Source organism: Lissotriton vulgaris, chromosome 3_1 (assembly GCF_964263255.1).
Source record: "Lissotriton vulgaris chromosome 3_1, aLisVul1.2, whole genome shotgun sequence".
Taxonomy (NCBI): domain Eukaryota; kingdom Metazoa; phylum Chordata; class Amphibia; order Caudata; family Salamandridae; genus Lissotriton; species Lissotriton vulgaris.
In genome coordinates this window covers 32,655,464-32,683,443 of record NC_141689.1, presented here as the reverse complement: position 1 = coordinate 32,683,443, position 27,980 = coordinate 32,655,464, and the positions used below count along the sequence as shown (strand labels likewise).

Here is a 27,980-nt window from a genome sequence, read left to right as displayed (position 1 = left end):
TTAGAAAATTGGAACAATATTTGTATAATTTTTCTAATATTCATTTTTTTTAAATAATTTTTTTAGTCATTTATTTAACTATTATTGCATTGATATTATTATTTGGGTGTTTTATTTTGTAACCGCTCTTGGTCTTTTTGGGTCATTTGGGAAGATTCAAGCTCGCGGTTGGAAGCTGCTTTGCGTTTGAGAAGGTAAGAGATATTTTCATAATTTTTTAACTATTTTAAGTGTGTTTTGAAGGTAGTAGTTTCATATTTAGGGTGTGTGGAGTTCAGTTTTAGAAGTTGTGATGATTGTAGTTGTTTATTTAGGTTTTAAATTTTAGTAGCGTTTTTTGGATTTACGGCGTACTAAGTCTTATTGTGTTTGTATGTACTTAGTTAGTTTTTGTGTCTATGATGCATGTTATTGTGTTTTAAAATGTGTAATTTAACGTTTTATGTGGGTGGGAATGTTTGTGTTTCTATTCTAGGTTTTTGGAGAAAGCGTTTTCGTTTTTTGAAGTTTTGCATTTTTTTTTAAAAGGAAGTGTATTTTAGTGGTTTCAACTAATGTTTTTTTAGCACTTCCTTTATTATTCGGGTTTCCTGGAGCGGTTTTTTGACTTTTTTAACGTTTTCGGGTTTTTCATGGATTGGGGATTATCGATTTTTCATGGATATTCGATGGCTTTGGCACAGTTATATTTTTCCATTTTGTTGGGGTTTATTATTTTTTATAACTATCTGGATTGTTTTGGAGAAGTTGGATTGTCGATTTACATCTTTGGTAAAGGTAAGTTATTTTAAATATATTTTATTGGGGGTGGGTAAAAGTGTTATTTTTGATTGTTGGTGTTTAGTTATATAATTATTTTGTCTATATATTTAAGAAAAATTATATATATTTTAGACAAAATAATTATTAATTTTTTTAAATGAAAAGTGTTTGTTAATATTTTAGGTTTAAAGCATTTTTTATTAAGACAAAACATAGGAGGTAAGGAAACATGGGGAGTAGGGTTACATACAGTCAAGTGGAGAGCTGAGTATAGATCTACGAGTGCGATGGTGGACAAAGCAACTACAAAGGAAAGAAAACCAATGGCAAAATGATAAAAGCTGAGTACAGTCGACACCATTCAGCAGACTAGAAAAGGAAGGGCAATAATGCAATAAACCAACCCCACCAACCCCCAGGACCTCTCCCTCCAAACCCCCAACTCGCCCCAACCCCCACCCACCTCCCCCCCGTCCAATGCTCGGCTATAACGCAACCTGCCCGCCCGCCACACCCCCCTCCCCGTGAGCCCAGATCATGTGTCCCCTTAGTCAGGTGAAAGCACCGGTGGCGTTAATCTCAGAAGTCTGAGGTACTTCGGGCAGGTGAGTTCCTTGAATTCTGTAGTTAAAAGCGCGTGGAAAGGTTGCCATAGCTCATCAAATTGGGCCACGTCCCCCGCCACCATAAGCGATAGTTTCTCCATACCCAGCACATGCCAAAGCCTGTGCAGCCAACCTGTGATGGAGGGGACCGTGGCGGTACGCCAGTGGATCAAAATGTTCTGAATCGCTGATCCCAGCGCTATCGCAATTTGCCTGCCCCTGCGGGACTTCAGCGGATACATCAGGCCATTCGGGAGGCCCAGCAATACATACGCCGGGAAGCGCGGCAATTCAGTTTCAAAATGAACATCAATTTCGTCAAGAACCTCCTTCCAGTAAGCCTCCAACAAGGGACAGTCCCAAAGTACATGTGTAAGGGTCCCCACCCGACCGCAACCCCTCCAGCACTCCTTCTCGACATGCCTATACATCTCGTGTAGCCTCTCCGGGGTATAATACCAGTACGTGGACACTTTGGTGAGTGTTTCTGTGAGACCTGTGTGATATGCAGAGTGTCTAGCTCGGTGCGCAATTTGTTCCCATTCTTTATGACTAAGTGTCCGTCCTAGTTCCTTATTCCAGCGCTCCCTGCCCGGGTTATAGAAATGAAACGGAGGGGGCTGCAGGAACTTGTAAATATCGGTGATTAGCTTGGCATCAGAGGCGCGGGTCACCAACCACCGCTCGTATGGCGTTATCTGGCGGTCAGCAGAGTCCTGCACCTGAGATTGAAGGGCCCAATGCCTAACCTGCATATATCGCAACCTATCTGACTCAGGCAACTGGAACTCCTGTTGTAATTGCTGAAAGGGGACCACCCCCTCCGGTCCATAAATCTGGAAGAGCGCTCGGCAGCCCGCCGCCCTCCAGTGGGAGAAAGCGCCTGGTTCCATCCCGGGGGAGAAATCAGGGTTGTCCGCTATCGGCGTGAAAGGCGAAGGGAACGTGGTGAGTTCGCGAACCTCATTAACTGCGTCCCATACCCTCAAGGGGACTTGCGTAACGAAAGAAGCGTAGAAGTTGGGGGGGGGCGGTGAATCCGGCGCAAGAATGGAACCTCCTGGAGGGTGCGTCCCGCCACCGCCTGGTCTTGAAAGAGCCAGTGTTTGTCGGACTCCCACCTGCTCCACTCCACAAGGTAACGCAACTGCGCCGCCTTGAAGTATTTCCGGAGGTCCGGGATACCAAGGCCCCCCGCCTCCGGGGCCAGCGTGGAAAGAACCCTCTTCATCCTCGGCTTGCGGCCTTGCCAGACGAAGCGTGCGATGTCGGCCTGTGTCTGTCTAATCCAGCCCACAGGAGGCTGGAGCGGCAAGGCCCGAAAGAGATATAGGATCTGGGGCAGGACCGTCATCTTGACCGCCGCAATTCTGCCGAGCCAGGACAGCAAGCTTTTACTCCAGCGGCCCAGCTCTTCCTTAATCTTCCTACTAAGAGAGGCATAGTTGGCCGTTACCATCGCTGGCAACGTGGGCGCTAGCAGAATCCCCAGGTACGGCACCAGGGAAGATGACCACTGCATGGGGAAGAGCCGCTGCAGATCTTGTCTAGTATCCGCGGCCAGGGACACATCCAGAGCCACCGACTTGGCCATGTTCATCTTAAAACCAGCCACTCTCGAAAAAGTGTCTAGTTCCTGAATACAAGCGGGGAGGGCCCGTCTAGGATCATCCAAGGTCAACAGGACGTCGTCTGCGTAAAGACTGACCTTGTGGACATACTGCCCCATCCTGATCCCAATCGCATCCGGGTTTTGGCGAATTCTCTGGGCGAACGGCTCCATGTATAGAGCAAAGAGGAGCGGGGAAAGCGGGCATCCCTGCCTGGTGCCCCGTTCGATCGCAAAACTGCGGGAGCTGCACCCATTAACTCTCACCGTCGCTGAAGGGTACTTGTAGCAATTGAAGACCATCAAACAGAATTTGTCTCCAACGCCCAGTTTCCGGAGCACCTGCTCTAGATAAGGCCAGTGAACCCGGTCGAATGCCTTCTCGGCATCCACCGCTAACAACATCCTTTCACCCGGGATCCGCAAAGCTTTCTCCAAAATGTGTGCTACTCTCTTAGTGTTATCGACGGTTTGTCTGCCAGGCACAAAGCCAGCTTGATCAGCCTCAACCAGACCCGGCAGATGCAGGGCCAGCCTAGATGCTAGAATCCCTGTATACAGCTTAAGGTCGACATTCAGGAGCGAGATAGGCCTGTATGAGCCGCAGAGGGCCCGGTCTTTCCCAGGTTTCGGGATCACTGAAACCGTTGCCCTTAACAGGTCCGGTGGGATGGCTACCGGCTCGGAAAAGGAGTTAAACAGGCGGGTGAGAATAGGGGCCACGACCGGGCAAAAAGTTTTATAAAACAAGGACGTGTAACCGTCCGGGCCCGGGGCTTTCCCGTGTTTAAGCTTGGCTATCGCTGAAATCACTTCCTCCACGTGGATGGAACGTTCGAGGTGTTCCGCCTGTGCAGGGTCCCGCGCCGGAAGGGCTACTGACTCCAAATACTCCGCGGCATCCAGTGACGAGGGGGGTTCCCCCGCGTAAAGCGCTTCATAAAAACTACAGAACATTTCTGCCACCGCGGCGTCATCAGAGACCGCCACCCCGTCCGCGCCGAGCAGTTCCTTCACCACGTTACGTTGGTGCGCGATACGGAGCCTATTTGCCAAGAGTTTGCCACACCTATCCCCACCCGTGTAAAACGCATGTTTTAGACGCAGCGCCGCGTATTCTGCCCTATCCATGCCCAATGCCGACAGGAGCTTCCTGGCAGCCTTCAACTGCCTCCACACCCTAGGAGCTCCGGTGCGGCGATGGACCTGTTCCAATTCTCGGACCTGGGAAGTCAGCTCTTCCCTCTTGCGCTGTCTCTCCCTGTTTTCAGCTGAGGAGATGGAAATGAACTCCCCCCTAAGAACCGCCTTCAGCGCCGCCCACTGTGTCGCTGGCGAGGTGTCCGAGTTTGCATTATGTGTCTGGTAGTCCCGAATCGCTTCCTCAATATGCTTCACCACCGTTTTTTTGTGCAGGAGGGTGTCTCTAAGGCGCCACACCCCCCGAGAAGGGGAGGCCGTCGGCAGCGCAAAGACGCCCACGACCGGCGCATGATCAGACAGCGACAGGACCCCAATGTCCGCCACCGTAGCAGCAGCACACATCGGTCCACTAACCAATAAGTAGTCCAGCCGCGCGTAGGTCCGGTGCGCATGTGAATAATAGGAATAGTCCCTATCCGTGGGGTGGAGCGTGCGCCAAAGATCATACAGATCCATGTCAGTGACTCGAGCCTTCCCAGCCTGTGAAAGTTCCCCAGTCTGCGGGTATCGCTGCGCTGACCTATCGAGTGTAGAATCAAAAACTATATTCAAATCACCCCCTAGAATGACATGTCGATCAGGAGAGGCAGTCACGTCCACCAGCACCGAGTCCAGAAAGCGCTCTTGGTGGTCATTTGGGCTATATACTGAGCCAATAGTGAACGTTGTGTCCCCCAGCCGGAGGCGGTATGCCAGTAGCCTCCCCTTCTGTTCCGCAAATTTGTACAACACCTCCCCCCTGAAGGAACTCGCTAGTAGAATGGCCACCCCCGCAGTCTTAGAAGCAGCAGAGGAGAAAAACTGAGTTGGGAATTTAGTAGAGCGCATCCTGTGACAATCCCGTGATAGCAAATGGGTTTCCTGCAGGAGGCACACATCCGCCTGTGTCCCCTCCAGCAGAGACAGGATCGCCCTACGCTTCACATTAAGGGTCACTACCTTCAGTGACGACATACCCCCAGGGGACCGAAAGCGCTAAGCCGCGGGCAGTCAATGAGCGGGGGGGGCACAGGACAGCCGCGCAGGGCAAGCAAAATAGAACCAAGCAATCACATTGGAGACATTGGACGGTACCCCTTCAACCCCCAAACAACTCCCAACCCCAACCAAAACAGACCCATGGCAACTAGCCAATTCCCCACCCACGCTTAAACGACCCATTGTCCCAGTCATGTCCCAAAACGGACAAGTCTGTGGAAAGTAAAAAAAGTGGACGTCCGGCCACTCGTTCTCCCCGTCCCTCCCCCGACCCTCCCTCCAACCCCCAAACCTGGCATTGAAGAAGCTATGTCCATCTCCCCCCGTAGTGAGTCTACGCCGTCATGGCGACACCGTTCGTGGCGGCCGAGTCCCTGGCCGCTTCTCTCAAGGCGCTGGCCATGTCCGCCCTGATAGTGGGTGAGTCCGGTCGTCCAGCGCTCGCCGTCGATCTCCTCCTCGCCGACCGCCGTCGTCCTCTCCGATCAGAACGCCTCCAACCCGGTGTCGTGTCGCCCTCCTCCGCGGCTGTGAGACCTAGGACACCACAGACATCCTGCAAGGAACGCAGCTGGTGTAGCACTCCGTTCCAGCGGAATATCAGGCGAAAGGGATGCCCCCATGGGAACGGCGTCTCATTCTCTCGCAGGAAATCCGTTGCGATTTTGAAGGACAGGCGCTTCTGTAGGGTGATAGTAGACAGGTCCTGAAACAGCGCCACAGGCCGTTCGCGGAAGGTTAATGGCTGTTTCCTGCGGGCTTCAACCATGATGCGTTCCTTCACCGGGAAATCCGGGAGGTAGGCCAAGATATCCGGTGGAGGTGCTGTCGCCTGTCGCTGTCGACCGACTCTGTGGGCCCTGTCGATGAGGATCGGGAAGTCCGCGGGCTCTCCTAGGATCTCCCTGAACAAGTCTTTCAGGTAGCCCGTCAAGTCTGTCCCTTCATCCGCGGACTGCACACCTCGGACCCGAATGTTGTTCCTTCTCGACCTGTTCTCCAGGTCCTCATTGTGTGCCTGGAGTTCGACATGTTGCTCTCTGAGACGGAGAACATCTTGCTGCAAATGGACAATCTCATCGTCCCGCCATTGGGCCGCCGCCTCCACCGTCTCCATCCGCTCTCCCAGGCCCTCCACCTCTCTACGGACCTCTCGCACCTCGCTGGCCACCTCCTGCTTCAGCGTCTGAAAGTCGGCCTTAAGCGAACTGAACAGTTCCTCCATGAAGGACCTCGTGACGGGGGGCTCATTCCCGGCCATGTCCGCTGCGGCCCTAGATGAGTTTGGGGACGGTTGCGCCCTGTCTCGTTGTTGCTGGGCTCTGCTGAGCATGTCCGGCAGGGTGCGGTCCCCCTTCCTCGATCCTCAGTTCCCCGACATTCGTGCCCCGTAGGCTGCCGCACTCCACACAACCAGTTACGGGACCCCAGGCCACTAGCAGCAGGTATCGGCGTCGACGAGTCTCCAACGGCAGAGCACCGCCGGGGGGAACGCCCGCCGAAGTAGGGACACCAAGGGTCTAGCTCCACCGAGGACAAAATGGCGGGCCAGGCCTGTCGCAGAGGGCAACTCGCATCCCAACCAGAGTTCGAACGTTGGCCACCACAGGGGGGACCCAGACCGCAGCTACTCTCCGGAAGAAAGAGCTATGCAGGGCTATGTAGGGCCAGGGGCGTAGGAGCTGTACCCAGGCGACACCGTCGGAGGGCTTCGTCACCGTCGTCGTGAAGACAAGATGGCGGATGGGCGTAGCCGGGTAGACCAGTCGAGTCCGGTAGCGCCGTCAAGGCCACGCCAAGAGACACCTTCACTGGATGAGTCTCTTCCAGGGCCGACGAGCCAAATAAGGGAAATAGTTGACCCGGTCCCAGATCCCGAGCACTGTCACAGAGTGGCGATGGGGCCGGGGCTCACACAATGTAGGAAGCCACCGCTGCCAAGCCAAATGCCTCCACGATCAAACAATAGGCTTCTCCCTTCTCGACAGCTCACAGTAGATAGCCATCCATCGTACCACACCGGGCACAATCTGATGCGAGTATGCACGCAAACTCTGCGCCAGGCCACCGGACATCAGCATCAGGGTCCTCTCGAGCCTCACGGCCAGCGCTCCGCTTCGCTCCGCCTCCGTGGCGCTCCGCAGTTAGGTTGTCGGTCTCTAAGCGTGCCTCCGCCGGAGCGATCGGGACCAAAGTTGCACCAAAATGTGCCCCAGGGTCTCCGCCACCTTTCCCTCGGCCGCCAAGCTTCAGCGGGGGGAGAGAAGCTGACGAAAAAGGGCATGGGCTCAGTCGGGCCGGAGGAGCTGCGGGAAGAAGCGTCCGCTCACCCCGCCATCTTGGCCACGCCCCTCGTTTGTTAATATTTTAGAGATATTTTGGTTTGTTTTTAGTTTAAGAAGTTTTACATTTTAGATTAGGGTTTTGGCAATCATTCTTAAGTATTCTAGTCCTTTTGTTGTTGGATAAAGTTGGACTTGTTTTTGTAAATATTGGTACATTTGAGCAGTTTGTCGTGATAGTTTGGGTTTTAATTGTAAGACAGATTGCTCCATTCTTAGTTCTTGAAAGCTTTGTTCTTTTTGGATTGCTATTAGGAGTTTGTGTAGGGTAGGAGTAGTTTGGCCTGTTGAAGATAGGAAGGCATTATGCCAACCTTCAACTGCGTTGTTAGTTTTTGCTTCTTGGTTTAGGGTTGATAGATATACATTCCACCAAGGGATTTGGAACTTTGGTTGTCGTCTATGGCCTGATCTGTGTAGTCTCCCCACCCAGGTGTCCTCGAAATAGTCTAAAAGGGGAGCTAGTTTTTGTTCATTTTTGGTGTAGAATGGACTTTGTATTAGTATGTTGTAGTGCTCAGCTACGTCTGTGACTGGAACGTATGCTAGGGCTATTAGGTGTTTTATTTGGTATGCAAATGTCATGTTGGTTGCATAATCAACACTTAGGGGTCGATTCCGATTCGGGAAAAAAACCGTCCGTACGATTTGTATCCGGAGCCCTCTCCGTACGAATCGTACCCGTCCGTCCGAGTCGCGAAGTACGATCCGTATTCCGTGAATCCGTCCAAATCGTTGCGATCCGTACTTATTGCAAGGCTGAAACCGTGAACTGTACGACTCGTACACATACCGTACAACTCGTACACATGCCGTACGACCCGAGGAGTACGATCCGGACCGGGGTATGAGGACGCAATTCGTATGGTCCACGTCAGGTAAGGGCGAGTCGTACGGAAAAGCACACAAACACATACACACCGTACGGTCCGTACACCCCATGATCGCAGGGGTACGCATGTACCCCTCCGATCATGGGGTGTACGAGCCGTACCCCCATTGTACGATCGGTGTACGAGCCATACCCCCATCGTACATGGGGTACGGCTCATACACCGATCGTACATGGGGTACAGCTCGTACACCGATCGTACAATGGGGGTAGGGCTCGCACACCCCATGATCGCAGGGGTACGGTGCGTACCCCTGCAATCATGGGGGGTATGCACCATACCTGGGGGGCCGTTCTGTACCTGTTTCGGTGCAAACTCTGCTTTTACGGCTGTTTTCAGCTCCCATAGCAAAAGGGTCGTACGGTGCGTACCCGACACGTATCGTACTTGCTGGGTCGTAAAAACCAGCCGCGAACCGTACAGATGTCGCGTACAGCGGGTTCCGAGGGAGAATCGTACGGAGATTAGAGTCGTACGGTGTCTTGTACGACTCGTACGGAGTACGGCTCCTGGTACGAATCATACTTCGTCGTACGTACGGGGGACATTGCAGGGTACGATTCGTACGGGAAAAACGCTCCGAACGGCTATTCGGAGCGGTTTTTCCCGAATCGGAATCGACCCCTTAGTGTTGATTTTTGTAAATGCCTCCATAGACATTGATTGAAGTGGAAGTAACATCCCTGTATGGATGTGTGAGGGTATATTTTAAGGATGGTATTTATCATAGCTTGTTCAAAGTCAATGATTATTTTTAGGGTAAAGAAGTCGGATGTTTCTTCTTTTATTTTGTTCAACATTTCTGTGTATGTTGAAGTTTGTTTATTTGGCAACAAACAATAGGTAAATGGAATGCAGGTGTTATGGTATTGTCCATGTATTGTATATAATTGGTAGAATGGTTTGGGACATATACTAAAGGTGCCATCCATCATCCATGTTTGGCTTCATTTTAATTTGTTTATATTGTTTATTGTAGAAAACATAATTATTCTTTTATATTTATTGTTGTTATCATAAAAGATAAAAGGTTCGTCATTATGAGTTATGGTAAGGTCAGGGGGAATTATTATCTCTTCAAAAGTTTTAGGTGTTGGTATTGTTGGTCTTGTAGATTTTTTAGTTCTAGTTCTAGTTCTTTTTATAGAAGCTATTGTTGGTAGTTGACCTCTAGCTTCTCTAGGTACTTTAGGAAGTATTTCTTTAAGTATTACACTTGTTGGTAGTTCTGAGGTGCTGCTTATTTCTTTAATATTTTCCATAGTAGATCTAACTTCTATTTCTGTTAGATTAGGGGGATGATTGTGTTCAGTAGTATTTATCACACTTGTTTCCCTAGTTGTGGCACGACCATAACATTTATTACTGTAATACTTTGTACATTTCCAATTTACTTTAAGGTCTTTTTGTTTCTCTTAAGTATAAATATACCCCATGTAGCATAACAGAAATTTGCCTTTTTGAGATGTAATACATTTTGCATCTTCAGTCATTGTGGATTTCTTATTTCTAGAAAAAAATATATAAAATATTATAGGTAAATGTTTAAATTTTTAGGCATTAGTAATAGTATATGCATTTTTAATATATAATTAGCAATTATATTTTAGTACACTTTGCATGTAGTTTTGTTCTTCTTTGGTTTGTGCTCTTTTGTATGTTAGTGATCTGTTGAAAAAAAGTGAATTATATTTTAGTTCATGCTTAAATGTTATATTGGTTTTAGCTTTTTGTAGGATTTAATGTTTTATGACTAGCATATTAAATTTCTTTTTAAGCATTTAATAAAAGTATTTAAGAAAATGGACAAGTTGTTTCATTAAGTTAACTTTAGAGTTTGTTAAATATTAAGCATTATTAGTAGTACTTGTGCTTTTTAATATATACTTACCAAGTGTTGTTTCTTTGCACTTCAATGTTGATGTTCTTGTAAGATTTTTCTGCTTAATTTATTCAGTTGTCTGTTGAAAGAAAGTCATATGTATTTTATGTGTTGAATTTCATTTTAATATACATTAAGCATTTTTTAAATGCTACATTTATTTAGTTTGTATTTAAAAAAAGTTGTAACATTTATAGGAAATATAAAAAATCTGAATGGCATTTGTTTCATTCTTGGAACATTTTAGCTGTTTAGTTGTCTTTTATTTAGTGTTTAAGGCATTGGAATAGTATACTTACTTTTAAGATTAGTTGTTTTTGTAGGTAGAAAATGTTCTTCTGTTTTTTGAAGTTGGGTCTGTTATGGCTATATAGAGAGATAAAAATATAAATTAGTATTTATGTTTTGATGATGACAGGCAGGTTACAAGTAAATTGTTAGTTTATTTTTAAGGTTTGATTTACTTACTTTTTGGTATTCGTTGTTGTGTCCTTTTCAAATTAGTCTTAAAGTTGTAGCAGATCTGGTAGAGTTTCTCCTTCTTTCTTTCCTTGAAGGTGTGAGAGTTTTCAGTTTAATTCTTTTTATAGTCAGTATTTAATTAGTTGTTCATTTAGATTGGTTACTTATATTTAAATGTGTTTCTATTGGTTGGTTTGAATTTTTTTCACTTAGTTAATTATTTAAATTGTATGTGATTTTGTAGCGTCAAATTTTGCTGTGTTTTTCTAATTTTATGAGAGGTCTTTGTAAGGTATGTTGTTTTTGAAAAGGTATTATATTGTTTAGAATTGTTTTATAAATTAAGTGTGTTTATTAAAAATGTTTCAGTTTATTTAGAATGCTTATTTATTTTTATTGAGAATTTCTCCTTTTAGTTGAGTTTGTTATGTATATAACATTTTTTATCAGTGTGTATTTCATTATTTCTAATTATAGAGTGTAAATAAAGCATTTGTTTGTATTTTTTAGCTGTCGATATTTATGTATAGTCGATAATATTGAAGTCTATATTTTTGTTTACGATATTTTAGATATGTGCTATATTTATTTAAGACTGTCGATATAATTGATTTCGACATGTGTGCTAATGATTTTTTCGTGTTCGATATTTGTGTTTAACGATATTGTTAACTCAATATTTATGTTGTTTGTTAGTTAAATATAGGAGGTCGATTTATTTGCCATCGATATTTAGTACTCGATAATTTTGTAGGTCGATTTTATTGTTTTCAGTATTTTGTCATAGATTCATATCCTGAGAGGTTCAGGTCTTGTTCAATTTTTCCAAATCATCAACACTTTAATATCTTAGACATAACTCTTGCCCATCCAGCAAACCATTTGTAAAGCAGAGACGCCCCTGAGCCCACTGTGATATGGCGAAGATCCCAGTTAAACTCCTTTCACTGAGCCAACCCTTACTGTTAGCTTCCATATCATTTTTACACCCCTCCCCATCCAGTTTTCCATCTCTGTCCAAACTCCCCTTAAGGAATCTCTTTTCTTCTTCTGCTTCTTTTTCCAATCACAGCTCTAGTCTATCTCTCCCTTGTATTTGCTCCTTCTGCACTAGCTCTGACCCATGTTTCACCAATTTCGTGGTTCAAACTGCTTTTTAAAGATTTGTGGCCCCAAGGTCAGTGCAATGAGCACTGGGCCCCTGGATCCTAATGTCCTGTTGGTCACTCCGGGATCTAACAGGGTTTTCCTCAAATAAACTGTTGTTTTTAACACATCCACACAATCACTCTATTCCACGCTTGCAGGCTGCAGGGATCTGTGTGCCACCACATTTATGTGGTTAACACCCAGCTAGCGTCACCTCTATCTAGAGAGACGGGAATGGATGTCAGAGTATAAACAGGCTATAGAATAAGTTCTAGTCTTGGACACGTTACAACTTTCCCTCACTCCTCTAAAACTCACTTGATGTTTGTTGGTTCTGTGCTTGCTCCACTGACACTGACTTCTTCATGTGTCCTTCAATTTAAAACCCTGGGTGTGAAGTTCAGCTGTCATACAGATATGAAAACACAGTTGAATACATTCATGAAACCCTGAGAGTAGAATATTCACTTGGGTCAGCTACAAAGGCCCCACAATGATGCTGCCAGGGCCATCTCATTGTCAGTAAGTTTCAGCACATCTACGAGCCCTGCACTGGCTCATGGTGACATCTAGCATTGAATTTAGTACATGTACAAGGCCCTTTGTTGTTGGACCCTGAACGATCTTTAACTTGGATGTCCTGGTTCACACCTAGGTGGGACCTTAGGCCAGCACACTTAGATAGTTACTGACAGTAGCTGTAGTGTTCTACTGTTCTGCAATAGGTCCAGAACATATTATCAGGAGCCGGGGATGAGGTGCTACCTTTGTTCAATTCACTAGTCAGTGAGTTGGAGTGACCGATCAACACTTCCCGACCAATGGGCAAGACGTTCTGATGGGCATACATGCCCAGTTTTACAGGATATCCTGCTGGCCTCATTGCAAACTATCCCACAGTCTACAATTCCCAAAATCCAAGATGGAAGCCACTTTCTGACCCTGAAGAATGCTTGTGGCACACCTAGGGGTGTGTCTAAGGTATGAGGAGTCCCCTTCTTCTCAGCCACTCTAAACTGGTTCAGAGTCCAGCTCTCACCTCCCCTGAGAGTAAAGCTGGGAAGCAAAATATATTTTAAGACCAAGAGACCCCACTTCTCCAGGCTTTCCTTATCACTAAACAATTAAGGTATAGTTCTCCCCTTGGTCCGTTTCAAGCTTGTGGAGTTCCTAGACCCTCCTTAACTGCCCATCTAGTCCTTCTTGGACATACCGAAGCGGTTGTGTCCAGTCTCAGAGCTGTATTTCACACCCCTTCAAAGACAACACTGGCAGGTCTGCTGCGGGGAGTATAATGCTAATTAGTCACCTGACACTTCAAGGGTGTGAAATCTAACTTTTTTGAAGTTACCTTGTCTGTATAGCTATAACAAATCTAACTTCACCACAGAATTGGATACTAATCAATATTAACAGTATATGAATCATTTCTGTAGCATATCCCATGCCCAATATAGCAAAAGTTGTATCTTGGCTGCACTTTAGTGAACAAATGCATCCATACATGGAAAAAATAGCTTTTGGGGCTTCATCTGTAGAAAAATGCCAATAAGAAATTCTCATATATTCCCTTTTTAAATACTATCTTCCCATACCTTGAGGGTTACACAACCTACTTAGAGGTGACTAATGTAATATTTTTGAATTAAGGTCCCTGTCTGTCAAAAAGGGTTATTTTGATAAGTCCACATGCAGGTTTAAATTGTACAGTAGTCAGGCTAGACATGTAGATGTGAAGCCATATGAAACAATAGGTCCGGCGGTCCACAGGTGACATTTAATTATTGATGCCATTTTATTTTTTATTTATTTATTTGCTTATATAGCGCAGTACTCGACCCCCGGAGGGGTATCTCCGCGCTTGTGCTTCAGCTATGGTGCCCAAAACATGGAAAAAAGGTACGCTGTATTGTTTTTTAAGATGTCGAGAACAGATGGGTTTTGAGAGATTTCCTAAAGGTCTGGTAATTTGTAATTTTTCTCAAAGTAATGGGGAGCGTATTCCAGAGTTTGGGGCCCTTATAGGATAGTGCTCGGCCTCCTTGTCTAACCTTCCTAACATGAGGGACCTGAAGCAGCAGTTGATTGCTAGAACGCAGAGGACGACCAGGACTATAGAGATTGAATTTTTCGGCCAGATATTTTGGGCCCAAACCAAAAAGGCTCTTATGTATTATACAGCAAATTTTGAATTTGATGGGTTGCCGAACAGGCAACCAGTGGAGTTTGTCAAGAAGAGGGCGCGAGGGGGATCTGGCAGGAGCATTAAGGACCAGTCTTGCCGCGGTGTTCTCGGCCACTTGTAATCTGCTAAGCTGTTCCTCATTGGCAGATATAAAGAGGCTGTTACAGTAGTCCAGCCTACTAACCACAAGGGTCTGGACCAGAGTCTTTCTGTAACTATCGGGCAGGAACGGGAACACACGCCTCAGGAGTCCAATGACCGGGAGACCGGACCCGGTTACCTGGTTTGCATGCTCTTTTAGCAACAGTGCCTGGTCTAATCGCACCCCAAGGTTCTTTACTGCCTGTTTGGGGGATAGCACCGGCCCCAAATCCAGTGGCCACCATTCTGGTCACCACAAAAGAGGGGCCTTCCCAAACAGCATGACCTCCGTTTTGCCCACGTTGCATTGGAGACAATTGGAGGCCATCCAATCAGACACCGCTCTCATACTGTCGGCAAAAGATTTTTTAATTGCAGGTGTGAGGGTCTGAAAGGGGAACAAAAGCTGGGTGTCGTCGGCATACGACACCGGGGTGAACCCATACGCTCTCACAATGTCAGCTAAGAGGGCCACATACACATTAAAAAGTGTGGGGCTTAGACATGAGCCTTGTGGCACCCCCTTAGTGAGCTCACTAGAGATGGAATGGTGGGAGCCCAATCTGACGCCTTGTGAGCGGCCCGAGAGAAAACTCTCAAGCCAGGACAGAGCCGGACCTCCTATCCACATCTTTCGCAGACGACCAAGAAGAATATCATGTGACACCTTGTCAAAGGCAGCGGATAAATCTAACAGCACCAGAATCATAGAGCCCCCTCCGTCCAAAGCCATTCTGATGTTATCGGTCACGGAGAGGAGGGCAGATTCGGTGCTGTAATTAGGTCTAAACCCTGATTGAGTATAGTCTAGACCTTCCGTTACCTCGATGTAATTAGACAGGTGGGTGTTCACATGTTTCTCGGTCATCTTGCTTAAGTATGGCAGAAGAGAGATGGGGCGGAGGTTGGAAAGGTCTGTCCATGGCAGCGCTGTGTTTTTCCGGATAGGGTTCACCACAGCTTTCTTCCACTCTTGGGGCACTAGTCCCTCCTTAAGGGAAAGATTTATTACTAGCTGAATCTCAGGCCAAAGTAAGGTGCATAGAGAGGCAACCATTTTTGCCGGCAAAAAATCTTCAGGGGACCCTTTTTTAATTTGACTGATTAGGGAGGTGATATCAGAGTAGTTAACCTCTGGAAACGTCATTAGTGAGTTACCATCCTGCGTAAATGGCCTGAGGGGGGCGGTAGTGACGTTACTCATAGGTCCTGTGGCTTTTATGATTTTTTCATAAATAAGTTCTATTTTGTTTTCGAAAAACAGAGAAATGTCATCACAGAGAGATTGAGAAAAATCATCCGGACTCTCACAGGTTACCGGTTTTACAAAGGTCTGTAAGATCTTATACAGTTCTTTGGAGGAATTGCCTGCTTCAGCCAATTGCAGAGTAAGACAGTTCCTCCTGGCTAGCCTGAAATTTTTGTGATAACTAGACTGGGCAGCTAAATAGACTTTCTTACTTTCCCCAGTGCGTGTTTTCCTCCATATTTTCTCGAGTTTTCTACACCCCTGTTTCTCCACTCTGAGTTCTTCCGTGTACCACACTTCTTGTTTAGATGTGGGGTACTGTTTATGTAATTTCACAGGGGCCAGCAGATCAACAGCCTCTACCAGAGATTTATTAAACTTAGATAGGGCAGATTCCACATTGTCAGTCCCTAGAATAGTGGGTTTCTTCCATACCCTCTGTAGCTCCTCCACTGTCACTTTGTGCAATTGACGGCGCCAGATGGGCGGAAGAGGGGGTTTTTGATGTGACTTATCTACGCCCAACAGAGAAAATTCGACCATAAAATGGTCTGACCAACTCACTTGAGTCACAGATCGGCACCGGATTTTCGGGCAATTTGAAAAAACTAAGTCCAAAGTGTGTCCCCCTATATGCGTGGGGCCACTATTCTGTATTTCAAGTCCTAATGAGGATAAATCAGAGAGAAGAGACAGAGTGTCAGAATGCGTGGAAATGTCTACATGGATATTGAAGTCTCCCAGAAGGATAAAATCTTCTTTAGCCTTAAAATGTGGAGCCAGTAATTCCATGAGAGAAAGTGTAAAGCCCAAATTAGGTCCAGGAGGTCGATAGACCAAAGCTCCCTTCCAGTGGACTTTTGCGGCCGAACTGATCTTAAATATCATGATCTCCATAGTGGAGCAACTTTTTTGTTCAAGAATGGAAATCTGTAGGTCCTCTTTGTATATAATAGCAATGCCACCCCCTGTTTTTATTAGACATCAAGTTTTAACATCTTGTACCCCAATGGGACTCCCAGCGTAATGACGGGAACCGTATGCGGTTTCAACCAGGTTTCTGTTAAAAAACAGATGTCTGGTTTTATTGTGTTAACAAGATCCCATAATTCAAGATGGTGTTTGGGCAATGAGCGGATATTCAGGCGAAAACTCTTAAGGCCGTTAGGTAGCAAAGTGTCCCCTGTGTTTCTGCCAATAGAAGTGGTGGTATGGGAGGCCTGAAAGCGACAGTTAATACATGAAAAAAGGCCTTCCGGGCATGGCCAAAGGTCACGAGCACATCCTGCTAGTAGAGCTGGCTGCAGATCTTTTAGTGTTTGGGCAGAATAACTAGTAACATGTACCTCCTTGAGGTCCAAGCCGATTTGAGCAGAATCCATAGCCCCTAGACCCGTCCTGTCACGGACGGGCGCAGACGGGCTACTCTTAGGCTACTCTTCAGCGTGTCTTCGGCTCCCCTGCGCGCGACCGCTGCGCGCTCAGGGTCAGGCGAGGGCTAAATAGCCCTTCGAATCCAACCACTAGAGCGCTAATCACTCCAGTGATTCACAGGAAGTGCCTGGCTCTCACCTGACCCGCCCTCCGCGCAACGGTACTGGCTACCGTGTCGGAACGGGGCGGTCAAGAATGAAAATTGAGCCCAGGCTTCCCAGCTGCCCTGCAGGTATCGTTCCCCCCCTATTAGATCAGGTTTAGGGAGAAAATGTGAACACTAGCACTTCACAGGTGCAGGCTGCCACTAACACGCTAGCAGTTTTCAATGTGCGATTCCCACTTGGTTAAAACAGATACAGCTCAATTCGGATTCAGTATAAAACAGCAACAAATTGAAATGACAAATTAAAATTAAAATGCACAGCAAAGCGTAGAGCACAATTTAGGCGCCTCAGTGAAGCTAGCGGGTCGAGGGACTCTGCCACCGTCCCTTACCATTGGTGTAATTACCTAAAAATCTCCTCTGCTTCAGACATCCAATGCCTCAAACATTCTTGTATATTATACAGACCTGGATGTCCAGTGTGGAACATGAGCCCATAATTCTATCGATGCCCAGGCCGCTGGCGCAAACCGCCTCTTAGTTCCCATGTTGAATAATTACCAAATAAAGAGACGGGCGCTGGATGCAGGAATCAAGAACAGAGTTTAATTCTCATGAGGAGAGCCAGTCATTTCGGACACGAAACACGGTGTCTTTCAGGAGGTGCTCTAACAAGTGAGCTGAGACTCTTTCTTTTATACCTTACAAAACACTTGATAGTACAATCAGGACAGTGTGACGCAAAAGAAAGACATCCCTGTAATCCTCGTGTCAATCCTACCCCACATATGTTCACAATAGGAACCCTTGACCTGCTGATAAGAGGGGAGGGCAATCACGCAGCTGAGTGTTCCGTCAACTGTTTAGGATGTGTGCGCCTGATCATAGCCCAGGGGGTGGGGTGGCTAGGATCAATAGTGGGTCCTTTGAAGAGGGGTGACTTCATACAATAAGGGCAGTAAATGGTATCCCCTGGCTTAGGCGATGGCCTCGGACACGTGTGGTCAGCCGGACTCGGGGGAAGGGGTCATCAAAGGAGTGGTATTCATGCCGCGTGGACAATCGAGCGCGGAGGGAAGGCTTGTCAACAGAGGGGCATTCATGGAAAGAAAGGAGGTGTTGGTCAGGCGCGGCCATGACTCTCAAGGACAGGATCTTGCAGAATAAGTTTTACGGCTTGCCCATGTGAGGAGAAGGGAGGGAGAGCCAGGGTGGACACGGGGACAGAGTCACATAGAGAGAGAGAGATCTTACGACCAGTACAAGAGAGAGCGGGGGCAGTCAGGTGCAGCTGGGGAGGGCTACGTCAGCTAAGGCGAAGGATGCCTCTTCAGGAGGGAATGGGGGGGGGGGGGGTTTGTGCGGGTCAAGCAGGAGAGTTGCCTTTCGCAGCAGGGTCGCACAGGGGGAGAGGGTTTCATGGTCTAGCCGGGGATTCCAATGGGTAAAGGGCCATGGTGCCTAGAATGGCTGTGCATATGCATATAGGTATGGGCTCTTACTGGCAGAGTGATACGGTCAATAGTTTACGGTATTCATGGTGCTCACAGGGAGAGGAGTGGGAGAAGAAGGGAAATGAATGCTGTTTATGTACATCAATTTCTTCAACTTCCACAGACAGAATTCCCATTATTTGCTCAGAAAACAAACAAGAAACAGTGCCAATCTGGCTCAAAGGCATGAACCTTGACGGCATTGAACCCCAAATTTCGCTGAATGCCATGTCACTTGGATTCCCCGTCAAAAACAGAGGAGGCCTGGTACTGGCACTCTCGCCTAAAGAACGTGAAACTGTTTATTTTCATTAAGCACCTTGAGAACTGCTGCTCAATCCCTTGCGCTCTCACATCTGGATGGTACCAAAGCCCTACTCCACGGCCCAGACGGCACATTGGCTCTGTCTAAGGGCATCCTACAGGCCACAGCACTTTTCATTCCTGGGCCTGAAAAAATACATCCACATCACACCTATCCTGATGGAACTTCCCTGGCTATCTTTGTCGCCCAAACCGTTGGTTTTTGATTGATTGATTTTTTGGATTTGTAGAGAGCTTGAATTCCCTGAGGTGTCTAGTTGCTAAAAACCAGCTGCATCATTTACAGAGCTGTTACAACAAGCCCTCCCACCTGTCTTACAGAAAAGCCCACCCTCTATGCTGGCTCTCACCACACCTGCAGCCAGGACACCGTCGGACTCCAGACTAAGAAGTGTGAAAAAGAAGAAGCAAGACAGCACACTCTATCCACAGAGGCACTCCTCAGAACTGCCACAAGGCTGCTGCAATTTAGTAAACAGTTGAAGACACACCTCTTTAAAGAACATTACATCATAATGTATTAACAATGCACAATCTGGCTACCTCTCTCATCATTGTTGACTTTATGTTTGGCTATGATCCTGTACGGTGCTCCGCTGCCTTTTGAGTAGGCTCTTGCTACATAAATACCACATGCATACAAACATTTGCTAGGTTGGTGAACACCATCGTCCCTGAACACTCATTGTATGAACTCGGCTTGCTTATTTGCTAAGTGTGAGTCATAAATTACGTCTGCGCCCCCATCACTCTCAAAAGTATCAAGCTGTCACTGATTAGGAGAGAGAGGGGCAGAATATGCAAAATACTCCTCCATACGTGGTCACCTCAGGGGCAGATTAGGCGCTGGGGTTAGTAGCCCATTGGCCATTAGCATCCACACCCCTAACAGCCATAAATGTAGGTTTTAAGGGGCACCCCTGACACCTCAGATCTGGAGCACCTGTTACGAAGGACAAAGAAGAGACCCGTGACTGCTAATTCAGGACTTGCACAAAATAAAGTTGCTATCACCTGCACCAGCGACAACCATCCTGCAACTGCACAACCACAAGTTGTCCTGGACCAGAGACCAGCTCCAAATGAAAGGGGAACTGCTGTGCAAGCCAAAGGCAGCTCCAGACCTCCCTTGGACTAGAGGTACTAGTCCCCTGCAGCCAACAGGCAACTCGCACTCCCGGAACCAAAGAATCGTAGGCCAGTGGGCTCGCAGAGGGGCTGGCAAAAAGTCCAGTGCATTGTGGGAAATGTAGTCCTAACCTCCAGCAAGTTTCAGGCAGCTACAATATCCCTCTGAACTTCAGGATGTCGAAATAATTGACAGTTGTGTTTGCTAGTACCAAGGCTTGTTAGTGGCCAGTCCAGAGACCGCCTACTTTGTTCGACGCTGTGCCTCGAGGGAACTTGACAGCATCCTCAACCTGTCCCCCCAGAGGCCCCCGTTGTTGAGAATTTGCATCCCCTTCCTCACCAGCACCATCAAAGAGCAAATCCAGCACCCACTGAACTCCCGTTCCGCACAACAGACAGCCCCAACAACACTGCACATAGGCCGTACGATCCAGGTAAAAAAATCTCTTACCTCCAGTACAGGCTGTGCTTGGCCACCAGGTCCACGCCAGTGTGCTGGATCTCACAGATCTTCTCTGCAGACGGCCAGGCCTGTCCACAACGTGGCCATGGGATGCTCCACTGACTGAAGGGATTCTTGATGACCGGCACCAGGTCCACGCTGATCTCCTTGCTTGCGGTCACCGTGAGTGTGAGGGCGGGTGTCCCCTGCTGCAGTGGCCGGACTGTCACTGAACCTACACAGCAGAAAGGAATGGCGGGGAGGTAAAGATACAATCGTTCAAAGATTTCAGATGCCATCAAGGGTCTACAAATACATCTACGCTTCACAAACTCCTCCTGCTACCGTAAATTTATACATATGCACATATACTTACCATCATGACATACATATATCTTCAAGGTACGCAGAGGTGGAGTGATGTATAGTAAATCTATGCTTACCTACCTAAACTTCCTGTCATGATATGTGTCTATCTATAACTTCACGCCCCCACCGTGCACAGTTTTCTCATCAACCATATCATTGTAAACGTTGCAGTGATATTATCGATGATGTCATAGAAGATGTCATGCGTAATGTAATTTGTGCGGTAATTAGCAGTGCAGGGCGAAGGCGGGAGTTATAGTTACCTTTGGGCACGAGTTATTGGGCCATATTATTAAGAAAGGAGATAAAATTATCGCCGCTTTATCGGCAGAAAACTGGCGATAAAGCGGCGATAATGAGCTTGATAATATGCTCTATGGAATTCCAATTGAAGCCCATGTTAGACGTGAAGGACATCTAACATGAACTTCGATTGGAATTCCATAGAGCATATTATCAAGCCCATTATCGCCGCTTTATCTGCAGTTTTCTGCTGATAAAGCGGCGATAATTTTATCTCCTGTTCTTGATAATATGCCCCATAGTTATTTGAGATAATTATAATTGGTGAATCTCTGTTCTTTATTTTGTTTAAAACATTACATTGTTACTCAGCATTTCACCTAACTATAACATTACATCAACCTTTGTTTTTTTTCCAGTCAATTTCTAGAACTGTTTAAACAAATTCCAAAATGTGCAGCAAAATTAAAAAAAACTGTTTTGGCCCCAGGCGGGGACCTTGCCAGCAGGTCTAGGGGTCAGAGTATCCCTACCTGCCCCATGTTTTTTTTGCGTTTATTTATTGATAGCATCCGGTCTCCCACGGACAATGCGATTGCCTCTTAGCTGCCAGGTAAGCAGTGCACATGTAGTTGTCCTGCGGCTTTATGCTATGAGGTCGGTGGGGCTCACATTCAGGGTGCGCGCACTGGAGCTACACGGCAAGAAAGGGTTGAAAATGACTCATTATGTATCTTGCACAGTCTCATCAGTCCAGAACTGAAGGTTTTCTAATATCCTTACAATGGAGCCAAAGTGTTGCAATTTACCTCATGCAACTATCAACCATTGACCAAGTCAAGCTACGATCTCTGACTCGGCTGTGACCGGCGCGGGATTCGTAGGGGGGCCGTGGCGCTCTTGAGACGGTGGGCGCTCGAGGTGCAACGGTGGAGTCGGCTAGACTACGTGCTCTAGGCAGGATCCCTGTGGCAACCCTCGGGGGGGGGGGGGGAAAGAGACCCAGGGACACACTGTGGAGCAAGGCGGGGCCGGTGCTCAGGCAGAGCAGGAAGGCTGCTACCAGGATCCCCTACTGGTCAAAGGTAACAGCCAGCCCCGGCAGCAAGGGGGCAGACAAAGGGGGAAGAACTGGCAGGCAGAGGAGAAAAGTCAAAGGGCAGCAGGACTGCTAATCCCTAACGGAATAAGACCTGGAAATTATCAAAGAAGACCCCTGTGGCCACTCAAGTAAGTGATAAGTCTGAATATTTTCTGGGTAGTACCATAGTAAAGGTAGAGGAGTTGCCTGTAAAGGAGGGTGTGGAAGGGAGTAGAACCTCAGCTACTGCCACTGATAACTTGGTTATTGACAGTGTTACTGACCTTGTAGACAATCTGCCTAAAAGAGGGAAAATATATTGTTTAAGGAGTAGGAACTTTTCGGGTGGTGCAATAAACTCTGAAGCACTACAAAACGAAAATGAGAAAAGGGAGAAAATCAAAGGAAAAACCATAGTAGTGTCGCCTCCACAAATCCTGGAGTCAAAAATAGTTCCAATACGGTCTAAAGCTATAACGGAAAAGGTTAAAATTACCCCCTCTGGGGGTGTGGCTAGCGACTGGGCAAGATGGCCACAGCTTCGGTGAGCTCCGAGGCCCTCGAGATCCCCCGCTAAAATCAGACCAATTATCCTGCCCATTTCCAGCCCTTGCTGCGCATATTCTCTCACCGAAACACATCCGGACCAAGGGGCACTGACCGGCGTTGTCCGCAACCCACCTCAGACGGAGATACGCCGCGAAGATTTTTACGGCCTGCACGTCCAGCGGAAGCCGGGGGCTCGAGTGGCTCCATGACCCAGAGACCGGCACCGCTGTTAACGGGCTCGCCCTCACTGACCGCAGCAAGACGACCCTGCCCATCATAAGCGCTTCCTACACGTATTCGCTGACCGGACTACATCCGGACTAGGCGGCACTGGGAGGCGTTCCCCGCGACCCACCTCGGCCGGAGATACGCCATGTGGAGCTCTGCGGCCTACTAGTCTAGACGAAGCCGGGGACTCAAGTGACTCCGGGACCCGGGAGCTGAGACCACTGCTGGTAGGCTCGCCCTCCCTGACCGCATTGAGACAAGAGACACAGCGGGACCCACGGCAGCGCGAACACCGGAGGCACCTCACATGAACGTCTTTGCAAGGGGGCCCACATCATCTGGACATTACCCACGGACCATCAGCACTGGCGGGTCACCCATTAACACTGCGGGAAGCGAGCAGTGATCTGTGGCCGATTCGGGGAACCGCCACTCAACTGCCCATTGAGACACGGCCAACAACGAGACCCACGGCGGCGTGACTACAGGTAGTGACACGACGAAGCATCCTGTCACTGGGGCCTAGACCTCTGAGGCATCCACTGTGGCATCAGAGTACTGAAGGTAACCTCCAATATAGCGTGGGTGGAGACCAGTGAACTGTGACCGGTCCTCTGGATACCGGGTTCAACCACGCACTCAACGGCCCCCCCCCTCCGGAAGGGCAGTAAGCGAGCGCTGACATAGGGGCGCAGTGACATACAGGTGGCGCGGACTGTGACTACGGGACCCAGGGGACGCGCTCATGCAATCTCCCCACAACACACCACCCCGGCCCACTGTGGAAGAGGGACAACCACAAGCAACTAGCGGTGCACATCAGGCAGCGCCAAGAGAGGACACCAGCAGACACCGGACTTTGGCTCCGCGAGAGGACCGTCATGAGTGGTAGAGGAGTGAGGGGTCACTCACAGGCCCCAAGATTGGAAAAATATGCCTATCATAAAGAGGGAGGCGACGCGACGAAAGGGGCGTCAACGCAATCGTCCACACAGTCATCACCCCCCCGGGGAGACCCTGGAGAAATCACCTTGAAAGATGTCATGGCGACGCTACAAGTAATGCAGACCTTGATGGGCACAATATCTACAGATATCTCCTTCATGCGTGCAGATCTCGCAAAGGTGACAGACCGCCTGGGGGAAGTGGAAAAAACGACAGCTGAACTCTCTGCGGGTACTACGGATCTCCAGAACAGACTGCACAAATTGGAACAAGACAACGCAACGCTTAAAGCAAAGCTGGAAGACCAGGAAGGTAGATCTAGACGCAACAATGTGCGCTTGGTTGGAGTACCAGAGACGGAAGGGGGTCCGGCCCTTGACCTCTTCGTGGAAGAACTCATACAACACCAACTGAAGCCACGTGGCCTATCGAAATATTTCTCTGTGGAACGGGCCCACCGAGTGCCAGGAGGGAAGCCGCGACCGGGGAAACCGCCACGACCCATCTTGGCGCGCATTTTCAATTTCCGCGATGAGACGCCATCTTGCAAGCGGCACGGATCACCCCTCCGATCCGGATCGATAATTCGGAAGTCGCCTTTTATCCGAACTATACAGCAGCGGTGGCACAACAACGACGGAGCTATGTGGAAGTCAAGCAGGAGCTACGGAAAAGAGAACTCAAATACTCAATGATCTTCCCAGCGCGACTCAGAGTTGAATCCGAGGGAAAGGCTTGGTTCTTCGAATCCAAAGAAGAGCCGAGGGAATGGCTGGAGGGATGGCGACCGGCAAGAGGGCAGAGAAACAGAGGAGCTCCCCGTGGGGCACCAGATGCAGATACCCAACGATCACCAGAAGACGACTGACAGGAACTGACCCGAAGGTCTCTATCTAGCCCGTGAGGACACCAGGGAACTGATCTACTCCTCACTGGAGTCAATCACTGCAGTCTGTGCACGACGGACTAACTTTAATGGGGGGAGGGGAGATACTTGATATCATTGTCATTGCTATGGGACGAGACTCTGAGCGGCAATAACTGAATACAATGAGAAGACGGCGAGAGGTAGGAGCTATCGAACCTAATACGCACTTATGGGACTGACTCCAACTGGGGGAATGTGACGGGTCTGGGAGGTCTCATCCTCCCGAGTTATGCAAGTTACAGGGGAATGTAAGCACTCTGCTCAGTTGGGGAGGTGGTAGGTTTAGATCCACCGGGCAGGGAGGCAGGGAGGGGGGCGAGGGGTTTCTCCAGTTTTTCATCGGGAGGGGAGGTGGGGAAGTGGGTGGGAGGTTCGGACTTTGAAAGTCCTTGTTGGTTATGTTACCAGTTAATTGCTCTTCAATATCTCCATGAATGCATAGCACTGTCACTATGGGATACACCCAAGCGAACACACAGTCCAGGTCTGCTGCTAGGTTTACTACCTGTACATTTCTTCATTCCTGCACTGCTGACGGTTACGTCACTGATTCAGGCACCACCCGTGCGGGTGAGTCTAGCAGAGGCTGCCCTTCATTCTGCATCACTGCAGTGCAGTTATCACATCTTATATACACGAGGTACACTCACACTGTATGGCGAATAACGGAGTGGTGGAACCCAGTTCCCAACCGGTCACAATGGGGTCCCCCCCCCTACAGCTCATATCATGGAACGTGAATGGACAATAAAAAGAGGACTGGTCCTGCAGTACCTAAAAAGGAGGGCCCCGGCTATAGCGATGCTCCAAGAGACTCACTTAATGGGATCAGCCTGTAAGGCACTGAATCGCTGGGGCTTTAAAATGGTGGTGCATGCATAGTTCTCCTCGGGGTCACGGGGGTAGGGATACTAACACACAAAAGCTACCCACTGATAATTAAAGACACGTGGACAGACGACCAGGGACGCTTTGCTGCCATAGCCTGTCAATGGGAGGGACGCAATTATAACATACTGTCGGTATACATTCCCCTGGCATTGCACCGGAGTGCATTCAGAGACCTCAGTAAATTCCTGCCCGGTGTCCCAGAGGGGGAACTCATTATAGGAGGGGATTTTAACGCAGTAATAGACGCATCCGTCGATCGCAATCCTCACCGAGACCCCACTAGACCTAACCAGGCCTTTGGAGAATTTCTGGATGCGATGGGACTATCGGATATTTGGAGACTTAAGCACCCCACAGAGCTCCAATACACGTTCCACTCTGGTGCACACAACAGTCTTTCACGCATAGACTACATGCTAACATTAGCGGTCCCCCCCGAAAAAGTAACATCGATAGAACACCTACCGAGAGGAATCTCGGACCACTCCCCGATTCAATTCACTTACACGAGCCACCTCCCCAGAAGACAGAGACTCTACCCTATTTATCCAGGTTATTTAAAAAATCACAGAATAGCGAAAGAATTAGCAACCGCTACCGACCACTATTTTGCGGAAAACCTGACATCAGTTGGCTCACCCTCCATCCTCTGGGAGGCATATAAGGCAATCATTAGAGGGCAAGCTGTTTCCACGATCACTAGGCATAAAAGGGAGCAAAGGGAAAACCTTGATTCACTGGAGGTTGCGGTGCAGAGAGCCAAAACGGCACACGCACTGGACCCGACCGCGGTTACCGCCCACACCATAGCAATGGCGTCCAAAGAATACAAAGCATACCCGGAGGACATGGTTAAAACTAGATATACTGACACGGTACACAGAATATACGAATTAGGAGATAAAACGGGGAGAATGCTCGCGTGGTTAGAATGGAGGGAAAAAGCTGACAGATGGATAGCCCAACTCACTCTGGCGGACGGGTCCACAACCACTGACCCCCAGCTCATAGTAGAGGAACTGGCCACCCACTATGAAAAGATTTATACTCCATGGGGTACGATGACCGACGAGGATGGCGGGGATTTTTAGATAGCATACCACTGACCGCACTCTCACCAGAGGATTCACAAGCACTAGAAGAGGATTTAGCACTGGAAGAGGTGGGAATGGCGCTGGCGGCACTCCACACGGGCAAGGCACTGGGGCCAAATGGCCTCCCAATAGAACTTTATAAAAAACTCTTGCAAAGAGTTACCCCTCATCTCCTCTCCATGTACAATAAGTGCCTGTTACAAGCTTACACTCCCTAGAGATCAGAGATTGGCGACTATCGTGGCCATCCACAAACCTGGAAAACCTCCGGAACAGATGTCCTCCTATTGCCTGATATCGTTAATAAATGCTGAGGCAAAAATTTGAGCAAAATTACTGGCACTCCGGCTACAACCGTATCTCACAACCCTAGTCCACCCGGACCAGTCCGGCTCTATGCCCGGGCGCAATACCTCTCTCAATTTAAGGCGCCTCAACGGGGTGCTCCACCGCATTCCACAGCTGCGTGAAGATGCGGCCATTCTTTCCTTAGACGCCACAATGGCATTTGACTTGGTAGAATGGCCTTTCCTATACGCAGTACTTCAAAAGATGGGTTTCGGCCCCAAATTCTGCGGCTGGATTAAGTTATTATACACGGCACCTTTGGCCCAAGTTGTAGCCAATGGACATATCTCAAGGGAGTTCGCACTGGGACGCGGAACACGACAAGGGTGCCCGTTGTCCCCGCTCCTTTTCGCACTCATATTAGAACCATTGGCGACCAAAATTCGGATCGAACCACTCATCCGCGGAATTACATGGGAACAGGGCTGGGAAGACCGCATATCACTTTATGCCAATGACGTATTGATCTATCTGATGTCCCCCACAGAATCCTTACAGGCACTAATGGACGTACTTACTGCATATGGGGAAGTCTCGGGATACACCATTAACTGGGCGAAATCACTACTGTACATATTACGGGGCCGACTACCGACATTACCCCCCAACTGCACATTGCAAACAGTGTCTGGAGGGTTCAAGTACTTGGGAATCTATGTCACCCCCGAACGCTCACTATTCATAGAAGAAAATCTAATGAAACCCCTCCAGAGACTCAAATCAGATGTCATACATTGGAGAGCTCTCCCGCTGACGCTCCTGGTAAGGGCAGCACTCTTCAAAATGCTCGCACTCCCCAGATTCCTCTATGCGCTCCACAATACCCAATTCCCGGTTCCTCTTTCCTACTTCAAGTCTATTGATGCGGAAGTGTCCTCCTTGCTGTGGGATGGGAAACTAGCCCAGATAGCCCA

At 48.2% G+C, this 27,980-nt stretch overlaps 1 protein-coding gene across 1 annotated transcript in view; it reads right to left on the bottom strand.

Annotated features, from left to right (window-relative positions):
• Nucleotides 1-27,980, bottom strand: part of LOC147725873 (protein mab-21-like 3) — a 144,253-nt gene that overhangs the window by 103,490 nt on the left and 12,783 nt on the right. The window contains exon 2 of the mRNA XM_086962810.1: nucleotides 20,400-20,625. Coding sequence (XP_086818936.1) covers nucleotides 20,400-20,625 — 226 coding nt within the window. The remainder of the gene's footprint in view (nucleotides 1-20,399; nucleotides 20,626-27,980) is intronic.